This window comes from Antechinus flavipes, chromosome 3 (assembly GCF_016432865.1).
Source record: "Antechinus flavipes isolate AdamAnt ecotype Samford, QLD, Australia chromosome 3, AdamAnt_v2, whole genome shotgun sequence".
Lineage (NCBI taxonomy): Eukaryota > Metazoa > Chordata > Mammalia > Dasyuromorphia > Dasyuridae > Antechinus > Antechinus flavipes.
This window is the reverse complement of record NC_067400.1, coordinates 118317972-118333311: the sequence shown is the minus strand read 5'-3', so window position 1 is coordinate 118333311 and position 15340 is coordinate 118317972. Positions and strand designations below refer to the sequence as shown.

At 34.4% G+C, this 15340-nt stretch overlaps 1 protein-coding gene across 4 annotated transcripts in view; it reads left to right on the top strand.

Moving 5' to 3' along the window:
- Positions 1 to 15340, top strand: part of KLF12 (KLF transcription factor 12) — a 534646-nt gene that overhangs the window by 372028 nt on the left and 147278 nt on the right. For 3 of the 4 annotated variants that reach the window (XM_051983923.1, XM_051983922.1, XM_051983924.1), the window contains one exon: positions 1709 to 2258. In XM_051983923.1, the coding sequence (XP_051839883.1) occupies positions 1709 to 2258 (550 nt within the window). Of the gene's footprint in view, positions 1 to 1422; positions 1489 to 1708; positions 2259 to 15340 lie in introns of those variants that run through there. The other variant, XM_051983925.1, reaches the window with a different exon arrangement.

The window sequence follows — 15340 nt, the reverse complement described above, 5'->3', positions numbered from 1 at the left end:
TAATTTTTTTCTTTATTTTTAATTTTGGGAAGCTGAATTCTTTGCTTAATTATACTTGTAACTATTATGTTTAAAGCATGTTTGAACTGTTGTGGTTTTACAGAAATGAAGAAATATATTCTTTCATTGTAAGTATATTCCTGTTTTGGAGGAATAATACTTCTTATTTGAAACAAATTGTGAAATAAACCAATTTCATTTCACTTTGAACATTGTTGCATTGCTATAGTAATGAAGACCAAAGTTGTTGTTTGTTCTTAATACGAGGGGAGACTTTTAGAAGCCAAGTATATAGTGATTATGACCAAAGTGGATGGTGTTAAAATTTTTAAACTTTGGATCTTGTCTAATCCACTAGAACAAATTATGTGGTCTATGTGTCAGTGTCCTAAAAATGAGCAATTTATGAATCATTTACTTCTCTTTGAGCAAATTAATCAGACTAAAATTTAGATTTACATCCAATTTCTGTATGCTAAATGGCCTTAAAGTTTAAGAGATATATTAAGGAACTAATATTTAATCAATGAATCTGATCTTTTTTGCCTTTTTACAAAAAAAAAATTAATTCATTTACTCTTTTTGAAAAGCTTTAGCAATTAAAACACATTGGGAAATCAAGATAGATTTTTTTTCCTTGATGGCTAAACTAAATGGGAACTTTGTCTAACACACCTAAGCATAACTTACCTTCTTCTCTCCTTCAAAATTGGACCAATAGTTTTATTTTCCATAAATGGGAAAACTAATTTCTAATGCAGAGGGCCTCTCTTATTTCTTCATGTCCAAAATCCCGGATTCCATTTGCATAGTTTCTCTCTTAACCAATGCAGATCACAACTCTTTGGCTTAGTCCTTGATCTTTGGGTGTTTCTCTGGCCAAAACATTCATTACTTTGCATCCAATCTGGTAAAGAGCCCCTGCAGATTAAGTCAATTTGGTGCTCAAGTGAAAAACTTAAGAGTCTCATTGTGTTTAAATTAGAAACCTTATAGATCCTGCCAGAGTTTATATTCCATTGATCTAACCCAAGAGAATTCATGGTCATGTATATATCACAGGAAAGCATCATGAATTGAGGCTCTTACCGTTTTTTTTTTGCATGTAAATAATCATGTTTTCAGTATTACATTCTTTTCTAAAAATATTGTAATAATATTTTGTGTGATCTTCATTTCTGAATGTAATTCCCGGCCCTGTTGCTTTGTGCATAAGCTATAATCTAGAATTAAATTAGATACCTTTCAGAGTATTCAGTAATTTATATTTCCCTGGCATTCAGTAATACTCAAGGGATTTAAAAGAGTTACACTTCTCTAATTGTCTTATTTATTTCCAGGTAGTAACTTATTTTCTGGCAGTGTCTTATAGAATGTTAAATAGAAACAACTTAGTGATTTTTCTCTGCTGTATTTCCAGTTTCTATTTTTTGGTCCATATGGTGATATGTGAGTTGAGAGGACCAAGAAAATCTTGTTTAAAATCAGGTAAGTATTTATATATGAAATTTGATTGTAATATTACATCTTATTATTGTTTTTGAGGAGACTGTACATTTTCCTGATCTTTCCTGACAGGCTTTTAAAAATGTTAGATTTCTCATAGAAATATGAAGAAAGGTAAACTTATTTACATATTCTAATCATGGACCTATGAAAAGTCACGGACAATGAAGAGAAATTAATATTTCATTTTTTCCCTCTACAGTCTCCAAACGTCCACAACTACCCGGATATGGAAGCTGTTCCCCTCTTGTTAAATAACATGAAAACGGAACCCCCAGAGGACTCATTATCCACAGATCACTTCCAAACACAAACTGAGCCAGTGGACTTGTCAATAAACAAAGCCAGGACATCCCCTACAGCAGTTTCATCCTCCCCAGTTTCCATGACAGCCTCTGCCTCCTCTCCTTCCTCTACTTCAACTTCTTCATCTTCGTCTTCTAGTCGCCCAGCCTCATCCCCAACTGTTATCACGTCAGTATCTTCAGCATCATCTGCGCCAACAGTATTAACTCCAGGGCCTCTTGTGGCCTCTGCATCTGGTGTAGGAGGCCAGCAGTTTTTGCACATTATCCATCCAGTACCACCTTCAAGCCCCATGAATTTACAGTCCAACAAACTGAGTCATGTTCATCGCATCCCGGTGGTGGTGCAGTCGGTGCCTGTTGTCTATACAGCTGTGCGGTCTCCTGGAAATATGAACAACACTATAGTAGTGCCGTTGCTGGAGGATGGGAGAAGCCATGTCAAAGGTAAGACAGAGAGAGAGAGAGAAAGGGCAAGTTTTACTTTAGGTCCAAGGATAGTAAAGTCCATCTGAGTCATGCAGCTCTTTGCTTTGGTGAATGTTTTATTCCAAAATAATTATATCTTAATTTAAGAAATAAAAGCATGCATCTGAGCCAGTAAATATTCTGTTTGAGACAGTGATGAATACTAAAACACATATACACACAGACGTATTTATCTCTTATTACATATAATATATTATTTATTATGTATTCTGTTATTATATATGTATATTTATATAAATGTGTGTGTTCCAAGGTTAGCTGAAAATAATGAATTTATTTTTACTGTAGAATTCAGACATTTTAAGTCTAGGACATAAAGACATTGATTAATATTTGTTGTGATGCTTACCTTTGTAAGCAATGGTTGACTCATTTATGCAGATGTAAATACTTTCTTGTTGAAATTAGCTGTCATGAAGATTTTTCCCTTATTAATCAGTGTTTCTTTTAGTTGTTCAGCCTGAAACTTTTTTCTTTTAAGATGACAGGTAAACTCCATGGGACTGCATGCAGTGTGTGGGCTTTGGTGGTTATACTAGTTGTGCAACTTTGAGTCACTTGTTAATATGTCACTGAAATAACACATCCAACAGTTGAATATTTGGCTATAAAAATAACATATCGTTTTGGCTCTCTCTTTCCACCTCCTCTTTTCTCTAAATGAGGTGATGCCTTAGTTGGGTGTGAGCATTAGAAAATGCAGTCAGAATCCTCTAAGAGATAAAGAAGATAGTTGACATAAGACTCAGATGTCTTTTTTAGCTCTTAAAGGAATCTGACTGCTTTTTCTATATATAATATATATATTAAGCATATAATTTATATGATACCCTGCTGAGCCCCTGTTGATTATTAAGATGTTGGTAAATAGTCAGCAGTTCCTGAATGGCTTTTTATCCTATCTTAGTCCTGAAGTAATTTATCATTTTTATTTCTTTTCTTTTTTTTGGCCAGGTTGCTATACAATAATAGCTGCATGATTTCCTTTCTCTTCCTTTTTGTACTAGAATCTATGTATGAAATCACATAAGACGTCTTTCAGCAGAATTAGACCCCTAGCCATTTTCATAGGCTCATCTTTGTGAAAATAAAATCCAAACATATGGTGATTTAAGTTATTATAGTATACCTTTTACAGACAGCTAGGTAGTGCAGTGAATAGAGTGCTGGGCTTAGAGTCAGGAAAATCTGAATTTAAGTCTGTGTGATCCTGGACAAGCCCCTTAACCCTGTTTGATTCAGTTTCCCACTGTGTGAAATGAGCTGGGGAAAGAAATAGCAAATTACTAATTTTGCTGAGAAAAGATAAAGCTCAGGAGGAGAGAAGCTCTAAAGAGGGAAACCCAAAGGAAGCTACCTGCATCAGTATTTACATGACAGCAAGGCCTTACTTAATTTGGATATGAATGCAGAATAAGCTGAAAAACCCTAGTTTGAGACCTTGTGTTTTAAGAAGGTAATGATAATAAGAACGCAGTGGAAGAGAAAAGGTGTCATTTAAGGACATCCAGAAGTTCACCAGATTTTCATGATGGCTATATATGAGCACTCTTATATGCAAAGTTTTGTGGAATTAAGACTTAAAAAATGTGGGAAAATACTCAGCCTAACGTCCCTTGGGCATGGGATTCCAACAATTTACTTGTGATTTTTTTTTCTTTTTCTAAACAAAATGTGTCTTTGAGATGTGGCACCTAATATAGGGTGTTAGTAGCAGCTTTATGAGTTGTCAAGTGTGGAGATTTTTCCTGAATTTCTGGGTGTTATCTTCAGTGAAATGAAATCTGGAGAGGGGGAAAAAAAAAAAAACCAAGAGAATACATAAATCCAAAATTTTAATGTTTTTGTGTCAATATGGTATATGTGAAAGTTTTGAGAATTTAAAAGATTAGAAAGAAATAAGCCATATTGTGAAGTTCTCAAGAAAAAAAAGCTGAAAAGTCAAACTGATCAGCATTTATTAAGTAATTAATAGGAGTCAGGCACTGCACTAAACACCGAGAATATAAAGAAAAACAAAGAAAAAGTCCTCTTTCTAAAAGAGCTCACAGTCCGATGGTGAGACAACATACAAACACCTATGTGCTAATGAGACATATAAAGACAAATTAAATCTCAGAGAGAAGGCACTAGAACTAGTGAGGATCATTTTTGAGACTTGAAGAAAACCATGGAAGTCATATTAAGAGCCATTATGAGAGAATTAAAGACATGGGTGACAACCTGAAAAAATATTGTAAGTAAGGAAATGGAGTGTGGTGTATGAGGAGAAGCAAAAATGTCACTGGATTCCAGAGTATATAGGAGAGAAGTAAGGAGTAAGATAATTGGAAAAGTAAGAAGGAGCCAGATTATCAATTGTCTTAAAAACTAAACAGGAATGTTAGTGTAGGTGACTGTCATTTTAGCACTAGTGTAATTAAGGTCAGAGAAACTCATCACCAGAAAGAAAGATAATTGGGGGGGGGGTCATATTGTATATATTAGTTTTTTGGTTTGGAGGAGTTTTTTGTTTGTTTCTGCGTCTTGTTGTTGATGTTGTTGGAGGAGAAGGATAGCAGGATACAGCCATTCATAAAATATGTCCACACAGAATATTCATGAATCTGTAAAAGTATAGAAGTATATGATCAAGGAGTCCTCCTCTACTGCTAAGAAATCATTTTCTGCACTTGAATTAATTGCAGGGCATGGCACTGTGTACCACTGGGTGTGCCCAAATTATCCATAGTCACCCCTTTTTGAAACAGTATTGCCCTCATATTTAGACACCGGAAGAGAGTGTAAAATGTTCCAGAAATATGCCATATTTTTCATAGCACCCGTTCCTACTTCGAATGAGATGTAGCCTTGGGCATGGCTGAAATAAGCAAACCCCATTTCCCTCCTGCAGGCTATTGCTTTTTTCAGCAGCCCACAAGAACAAACCACACATGTATTTTTAGCATCTGCATAATTTATGTTTGTGGAAGGAAAACATGGACATCATACACCCCCAGGAGTGCAGTGAGTACTACAGAACCTTCAGGACTCATCATCAGTCCTGCCTTTTTGCTCTCATGGAACCCCCGGTCTTAGATCACTTCTTTTCCAACAGGTCCTTTCCATGTTAATGTTTTGTAGCTGCTTCAGATTGTCAGCTTGTCCTTGAAGTGCTTCTTCTCCCGCCTTATACAGGCGTGACCTCATTTAGTTTTGGAATGCTGGTATCATCTGTCCACACCACCAGAATAGTCCAGGGCAGCTGACCTAGTGTAAGGTCAATTAGTTTGCTTGTGGAGTCATTTAGTAAACCTTCCTTGGGTATTTTTAACCTTCAGTTCATTGTATAGTCCACAGATTACATTTTTCCAAGCATTAAACAAGACAATTGAATGCTGACACAATTCCTTGGTGAACAATAAAAATGCTTCATTTTAAAAAAAAATTTGTTTGTTTTCAATCAGCTCTAAAATGATTACTACTAGGTGGCCATTTGAAGGTTTGAAATTTAAGAGTTTGGGTTTTTATTTGATTTGTTTTTAATTTTTTGGGGGAAAGGGTTGTTTATTTGTTTTTTCTAATTCTGCCTGTTAATTCCCAATTCATTTAGGCTTAGGCTCCAGATTTCACTTCTTGAACTTCTCTGTCCAGATCTATCCTTAATACTCTTTAATTACTTCCTCCTCTTTCCAGTTTTGGAACCATAGTCAATTATTTCATTGTTCCTGGAAAGATTAGATTAGTCTATTTTCCTAGAGTTCTGTTCACTGTCCCAATAACTTTCTAAACTCAACTAGCTCCTTTTCCTGGCCTTTATTGCTTTATCTCTGTTCTCTCCATACTAGTAGAATAATAACTCTTTGAAGACAAGTCTTTGTTTTTTATTTCTCTATCTGTTCTTAGTCTATACACTGAGTGTTTAATAAATGCTTTTTTCATTCATTCACTGTTGTTAAGTTTAAAGATTTGACAAAACAAGAATGTTTCATTGAATTACAATTGATCGCTTTTAAACAGGATGGAGAGATTGTATGACATAGTGCATAAAGAGGCAGCTCAGAGCCACAAAACACATATTCAGAAGGTTCTGACTCTGACCATGTGTGTGCTATAACCATACGACCTCTCAATGCTATCTAGCCAACTAAGATTATAAATTGCAGAGAAGTTGCAAACCTGTACTATTAGTTTACTCATCCTAAAGTTCCATGTATCAGTGAAATCACAGGCCCAGAGTTCATCTCTAAAATTTACTAAACATATTGAAGCTTATCAAAAAGGATAGGAATAGAGTGCCTCAGGCCCACTGGGGGAGGTATTTCATATCTATGAATTTCTAGAAAATAAATTTGAATTTGCACATGGTAGGAAGTCAATAAGTGATTTCTCAATGAATTGAATTATTTAGTTTATGAAATATATTTTTTCATTTGTTTGGATTGCCACATCTCTTTTATTTTCCTAACCTTATTCCCTGCTTGGAGTTTTTCCACTTAAAAACTTAGTCCCCTACTTTTTTTTCTTCCGGAAATACACAGGAATCATCAAGACTGAAGATGCCCCACCAAAAAATTGGCTTCTTCTGTCCTTGTTACTGTTTATCTGAAATGTCTGCAATCTGTCAGTCCCTCTGCTTCCTCTGGCAGAAGCTAGGTTGGCTCTTTGAAGGAAGCAAGCGGGTTGTGTCTGGAATGAGCCATGAGGAAGGAGACAGAGGCTGCGTCTATACAGTGCCAAAGAAACCAGCTGAAAAGTTAAAAACCCAGCCAAGTGCTCGTTGTTTATATATGAAAAAGCTGAAGATTTAGCTCCATGGATTATTTTTTGCCCATAGAGCTGACCAGTTGTTTTGGCATCTTGGGGTTAAAACTAGAGAGGAAGAGGAGGGGATGGGAAGAGGAAAAGCCATCTAGTATGAAGTGAGCCCAAATGATGGTAGAAGCATAAATAAAGAACAATTCCACCAATTAGCCAAAATAGCTAAAGCCAGACTTGAACAAAGTGATTTTGTTTTCATTCTGCTATGGAATCGTTAAGTTAAACAGCCTGGCACACTCTTTTCATTTTTGTAAATAGGGAGGACTCTTTCAGTCTTAATTTGTATTTAAATAAATGTGAAAACCTGGTAACATTTCACTAACATTATTTCTTAACACATCTTCACATATTTTTATTTATACTACACATGCAAAGCTTTTTATAACAACATTTAAAATATTTAATGTTAAACCCTGGATTTTGAAATATGAGGCAAAATCATCTCATTATTGAATACTTTTTTTTCAAAGTAGTTTTTTCCCTCTTAGTTCAAATGTTGTCTTGAAAAATATAATGTTTCTAATTTCATTCCAACTATACAAGTGCTGTTATTTCCTTCAGAGAATTTTTTGGTTTTTATGTTAAAATGTGTGTGTTCCTGATATCTTTTAGTATGATATTTAGATTATGTGGTTATTGTATGAGGTCTTTAAGAAATTTTACAAGCATTTGGCAGTAGCACTACTTATTCTTACTGTAGGACTTGGCAAGGGTAAAGAAAGAGAAGGGAACATATATGATTTAAGAATTATTCTCTCAGAATCATTCATTGTTACTTTGAAATGTGCTTTGGGTATGGCTCTTATAAATGGATTTTTCAAAATAGACTCTCCTCTCCCTGTAAAATTATTTTTTCAATCCTAAATGTTTACTTAACTCTCTCCACCAGTCTTCTTAGGATAATGAGTAATTGATTCAATTTGATTTGATTAACTAGTATAAACTGCTTTGGGCTCTTTGAAGAACAGCTATAATATCAAACTAATAGTTGTTAGAGTTTGTTTCCTAATAAATAATACTGTGATCATTAAAAATAATTACAAAGTTCTATCCTCAGCTGCTAATCTTAGTTATTATAATAGTTGAGCTCTTACATGTGGTACAGCAGATTATTTGGGGGTTCAAATCTGATCATAGATGTCTTTACTTAATATGACCTTGGGCAAGTCTTGAGTCCCCCAGCTTCCTCATCTGTTAAACAAGAAGTTTCAAACCAAATTATTTATGAGGTTCCTTGTCTCTGCCTGTCACTCTGTATATGTGTGTATATGTATATGTATATATTTGCATGTGTGTATACATATATTTGTATATATACATGTATAGATACATTTATGCCTCAGATATACTACCTCTTCTCTTTTTTGTACACAGGGTCATGTTGTATTAACAGCTACCTCATGAATATGAAGGAGAAGTGATAATCTTATTCTGTCATGGGCTAGTCAGATTGTATCTGAAGTATTGTAGTTCTGAGTGCTGCATTCTAGGGAAGGGGAAAAAAGATGAAATCAGGTTTGTCCCAGAAAGAGCATCTAGGATGAGGAGGGGATTGAAGACCATGCTATTTGAATAAAAAAACAAGATTGTTTAGCCTAGAGAATAAAAGAATGAAATGGTATTTTGCAGCATGCCATATCCTTTCTCTGAAATAAATATCCGGGCACAGTAGTAGAGTGCTCTGGGACTGAGGAGGTGCTTAATCAATGTGTTCTTTTTTATTCTGGACCTGGAATTTCATCTATATAAAGGATTTCCTTTGTGGAAACTTCCTCTAAAATGCAAACTGACAACTGGCTGGAAACATTAATGATCTTAGAGAAAATAACCTTGAGCACTGTGAAACTCTACCCATGCTTGTGGTCACACAGCCAACCCAATATATATATCTGAGATGGGTCTTCCTGATTTTGAGAATGGTTTTTATATTCTACTCTGAATTTCTTCCCTTTCTGTATTATAATTATATTGTATATTTAACTCTAACATATCTAGTACAAATGGTTTCAAACTTTTTTGGGTGGTAAGGGTGGAAAAGAAGCTGTTTTCTCTCTATAACTCAACCTTTCTGCAATTTTATGTTTTCATAGACATCTTTCATGAAAATAGTATGTAGAAAAATGATTATGTGAATAGAATTCACTTGTAAGTCAAAAGCAAGCTAGACATCATGAAGGATAGTAATTTGTAAGAAGATTTTAAAAAATAGATTGAGACTAGCTTATAAAGGTGGGCAGCTAGACAATGCAGTGGATAGAGTACTTTCTCTGGAATCAGGAGTACTTATTTTCCTGAGTTCAAATCTAGCCTCCGACACTCATTATCTCTGTGAGTTTCCAAACTCTTTATGCCTTCATAGCCCTTTGTAAAATGAACTGGAAAAGGAAAGGGAAAGCCGTTTCAATATCTTTGCCAAGAAAATGCCAAATGGGGTCATAAAGAGTTGGACATCACTGAAAACAACTGAGCAACAATAGCAAAAAGTTTATCAAGGACTTTAAATGCCAAGCAGTAGAAAATATAAATTCCTTGAGGACAAGAACTTTGCCCTCACTGTGTGCTTCATAACTCCTAATAAAGTGCTTATACTTGGTAGATACATAATAAATATTTACTAAGTTGAATTAAATGGGGGAAAAAATGTTGTACAAGTTAGATGACTAAGATGTTGTTCCTTAACTCTGTCTCATTTACCTTGCATGACCAAAAGCACAGGAGAAACTCTATAGAAGCAGAATGAAATTAGGAAAAGAATATAGATTACTCAGTAAGAAGAAACTGGCAGATCTTGGGGGAGAAGATAGAGGCTTCTGCAATAAGAGAGATCTGTCACCAAAGCTAGATGAAATTGGAGTCTGTAATTACTCTATTTATCTGTAACTGCTTAAATTTATATAGTGTATCCCCTTATAAATTCTCACACCCCTAGTAAAGTAGGTTTTATTTGCACTCAACATCCCTGTGTTGAGTGTATTGCTGTCAGTGACCTGCAACTGAGGAAGAATGTGGAAGATAAGAAAGGACTGTCTGACAGAGGCCATAACCTGAGAAAACCCATTCCCAGACTTCTTGAGTGGCAACAGCACCATCAAAAAACCTATTTCTGTTTTATAGTTCTTGAGCCATATGTTGTTTCTTCGTGTTCTTGAATATATTCTGCCTCAGTTGTCGCCCCAAGTTTGCTTTATTTCATAGTGTTTAATATTTAAATCTAATGTCTGGTAGTATATTATGAATGCTTGATATGATTTAAGTCTTAATAGTTTCAGGAGTTGAATTCCTGAGGGCAAGGAATATTTTTATGGCTTTCAAACCATCTTAATGAAAAGATATCGCTGCAAGAAAATTACAGTCAGCTTTTATTTATTCTGTGACTCTTAGGTGAAATATTTTACCTGTGAAACTATGACAAATAATGGCTCTGATTGGACCCTAGCAATTAATAGAGTGTTGGATTTGTTATATAATAGTTACGTCAATTCCATTTCCCATTTATGATGAGCCAGAATTATACCTGCTCTACCTACTGCCGTTAACTGCGTCAGCATCATGCTCTCATAAAATCTCAATAAAATTTGAAAACTGTGGAGTATGGGTAATCCCACTATAAATTGTAATAAAAATTACCCCTCCAGACTCTATATTCTCTCCATTAAGTTCATGGATACTGTCGCTTTGTACATAAAGTTTTATGAAATAAATCGACCAGTTCTGCTGTCCTTACCAGATAGCAAGCTGTTTTGATTTAAAAGCTGATAAAGGTACAGATCAGTTTTTTGGTATTTGCAGTGCATTTTAAAAGCATAAATTTCAGCTAACAAACCTTAACTAGAAGGGAAATTTTACTTTATTTGCACTGTGCAATGAATATCTCTTTGTGAGAAAGAACAAATGACATATTTACCACAGTGGACCCATTTGTTATATCCATAAAGCAAAGATTTGGTTTCCCACCACAGCTTCCCAATCATAAAGGTGTATTAAGCAAACCTGAGTGCAATACCATATCCAAAATAGTCTTGTTTGAATCATTTCCAGATCTTCTGTGTTTAGAAGGAAATGTGGATTTCTATCTTTAATTTGTCTCTGCTGTACACCCTGAGTTCATAGATCTGTTGTACAGCTGGTTTATTCACTAATGGTAATACTCAACAGTTAATCCATTAAGCTGGAAAGCTAGGCTGTGTTTATAATCAGAATCACGGAATTCAAAGGGACCTCAATTGCCATCTGTTTCAACTCATACCTGAACAAGAATCCCTTCTATAATATACCCAAGAAGTAGTCATCTAGAGTCCCACAAGTTCCCCACTTTTTATTAACTCTTTGTTACAAAATTTTGTTTTTGTTTGTGTTTTCCTCAAATCAAGCTTAAACCTACTTTTTCTATAACTTCCTTGTCCCTATTTCTCTTTTTTTAAGGTCAAAAAGAAAAAGTCCAATCCCTATTTCTCATGATAGCTTTTTAAAAATTCAGGGGTAAGTAAATATGTCTCTTCTGAGTCTTATTTTTTCCTAGCTTAACATGCACAGTTTCTTCAACCAATTCTCACTTACAGCCAATGAATGTAAAGGTTAGGATTAAGCTGGCTATGTGAATAATTTGGGGAAAAGAGAAGAATAAAATGCTTTATGAATTCCAAGGAGTTAAGATAAGATCCTTGAAAGTTCATTTATTCTTTTGTAAATTCCATAGTTATTACAGAAAGATATTATTGATGCCATAGAGATGCAATTACAAATAAAGTAAGAATTCTTCCTCACCTAAAAGAATTTATAATATAGTAGTTCTTGAGAGCATAATTTAATTACTTATTCTCCACTTCATTCTTTCATACCTGTGGTGACATTTTTCAAAACCAAAAATCAAGTCTGACAAAAGATATTAATAAAATTTCACAGGGGGAAGAAATCCACAGACTCTCTAGTAAAACCTGATCTAAGCAAGAATCTTCCTTTACATCATACCAGGTACATAGTCTTTTTTTGCAGATCTCCAAAGAAGGGGAATCACTGCATCTAAAAAGTAGCCCATTCAACTTTAGGATTGCTTTTGTTGTTGGGAAATCTTTTTCATCAATTCTGGTTTTGCCTTTTGGCAGCTTCTACTTAATGTTTCTATATATTGTTTCTTTCACATTGCACTCCTATGATCTGAAAAGTTCATATTATGATGACCACCCCCCACAACATTTTTGTCTTAGACACTATATCTCTCCTTAATGAAGCCCAAAATTGAATTATCTTTCTTTGTTCCAATATTATAGTATAGACCCAGTCTGATAAATCTATAAAACTTGTCTAGCCACCTATCTCCTATCTTATGCTTATAAAGTTATTTTTTATCCAAATGTAATACTTTACCTCTATTAAATTTCATTTTATTAGCTTCAAACCAATATTCTAGTGTCTCAAATTCTCTCTGAATCCTGACTTTTTCATTAAAAATGTTAGCTGTTGCTCTTAACCTAGTGTCATCTGAAAATCTAATAAGTATTTTTTCACAGCTGTGTTTAGGTCATTCATGAAAATATTAAATAGGTAAAGGGGATCCTTTAGGTTGAACTGAAATTCTTCCAAATAGATATTGAACCGTTAATTGCTAATCTTTGGGCCAAAAAATCAACTCATTCCAAATCTCTAACTGTACTATATCCTGTCTTGTACCCCACCTTTTTAATACAATAATAGCATCAGATACTTTTTGTCAGGTGTTTGCTAAAAATCTAGGTAAACTATATCTACAGAATTCTCTTTGTCTAGTATGCTTATCAAAAAGGGAAGTGATAATACATTTGGCCTGATGAGTTCTTGATGAAACTTTGCTCGCCTTGAGAACATTACTTCCCTCTCATAAGTGTTCATTATTCATCTCAATTTTTTTATGTTCTAAAAGATTTCCAGACATTGAAATCAAGCCCAGCATTCTATAATTTGTATACTTTATCTTAACATTTTTATGAAAATCAGAACATTACTCCTTCAGTTCTGTTGGTCTTTTCTCCATGGTTTTTCCAAAAGTGATTCAGCAGTTGCAATTGCCAGCTTGTTCAGTACCTGAGAATGTAGTTCATCTTGCCTAATGGTTTAAACTCATTAAGGGCAATGAGGTACTCTTTTGCTATCTCCTTATTTATTTAGAGTATTAACCTTTTATTGACTCATTTTATTCTTTTTTTTAAGTCCACATATCATTTTCCTTGGCAGAGAAAATAGAAGTAAAATAAAAATTGAACATCTCTGTCGTTTTTCTATTATCACATAATACTGTTTCTTTTACCCTAAGCGCTAGTTTAATCCCTCTTTTAATGCTTTTTTGCAGGGTGGAATCTTGTGGTCTATATAGTCTTTTGTTTTCCTTAAGCATATCCTGAAATTTAGCATTAGGGACACTATATTTCTAGAATTGTCCCACATTTCTGTAATCATTGTTTTATCTGCTCTTGTTGTAATATCCAAGTTGATTAATGAGTTCCTTTTGCATCCGCACTGGTCTATTTAAACAACTCCTTTTCTTCCTCAGTAAACTTGTTTTTATTTTGCACCTTCAGAATATCACTCTGGAGAGTCCCCCCATTTTATCTGAGCTGTTTCCCTGTGGATGTCTTTGGAGATATACCTATCTTTTCTTTGAATTCAATCAATCAGTAAATATTTTTATTAAGCACCTACTGTGTCCAAGGCACTGTAATAAGCACTAGGATAAAAAGGGGCAAAAAATGAGTAATTGCGTTATAGTGGTTTACAATCTAATGAGTATCTGTTTTCCCAAAATTTAAGATGCACATCAGACTATGCTCAAAATTTATCTTCTGTCATGAATTCTATGATTGAGTGGTCAATTTCCCTCAAGCTTCCCAATTTTTTCTGCCCTAGTAACTTTATTCCTCATTCATGAGAATCACGTCCATACTAAAATAGTCTGTGGTTGGGTTCTCAGTTTTTTGAAGAATGAAATAACTGCCAAGAAATTATTAGACGTACTGGGGAGGGAAGGAAGGAATGATAGAAGGATGGAGAAAAACAGAGACAGAGAAAAAGATCCAGATCTAGATCAAGCAGATTTCCAGATAATTGAAATCTTTCATCACTCTTATATAGAATGTCCCAGGTATAAGAAACAGTATTTTGCCAAGAACTCCACTGATGAATGCAGGAAAAATTTATTTTACATTCTTGCAAGAATGAGTGCCTAAGTTAGTAGACACACCTTTGAAACTCTAAAGATAATATTTTATTTCCTATCTGGAAACATAAATTCCTCCCCTAATTCCCTATTAATTGAATGTTACAAAAGTTACTGGACATGAAGATCCACCTCTCATTACATAGCCAATCCCTGCATCCCAGGAGCTTACATTCTAGAAGGGAGAAGATAACTGTGGAGGGATTAGGGGTAAAGAATAAAAGATTCTTTTCAAATTTCGGGCCACCCCCCCAATTACCTAAACTAGTTCCTGCCCCCAAGGACCTTACACTCTTAAGATTTTTCTGAAAAATTTAAATCTATTTTTATTTGTATTAAAAATCTATTTAATCTTCCTGTCCAGCTGACCTATAATAAATGTGAATGGCAATATCACTTTTGTTTCTGTTGCTTTGTTCTTCACTCAGTTGTTCTGCATTGTGGTTCTGGTTCCTGGATTTCCTACAGAGTAAATCTTCTTAATATACAATACTCCTCATTTCTTTTATCTATCATGTTCACTTTGAAAAATATGGGTATCCTTCCAGAGCCATATTCCTGTCAAGGATTTCATCTCACCAAGTCTCAATGATACCTATGAAGCTAAGTTTTTGTTTTTATTTTCTCATGTGAAAATCTAGTTTTATGTTTCTTGTCATCCATAACTTGGTAAATTTACATACAGACTTTGAAACCATGACTTTTATTAAGTTTTTTTTTCTCTTAAGAAATTCTATGTGTGTATTCTGCTATACTTCTTCCTACATTATAGCAATTCTGTGTGGTATCTAGCTTGATATATAAACACAAACATAAACCATTTTCCTTCTTTCTTGTACTTTTCAGTTTAAAACCCCTTAGATTAGATTTGCAAAATTCCAAGCTAATATATTCTCTGTTTTTGTTCAATCATGTCCAGCTCCTTTTGACCCCATGAACCACGTCATACCATAAGTTTTTCTTGGCAAAGATATGAGAGTGGTTTCTTTTTGTAATGAATTAAGGTGAACAGGATTTAGTAAATGTCTAAGTCCAGATTTGACCTCGTGCCAGA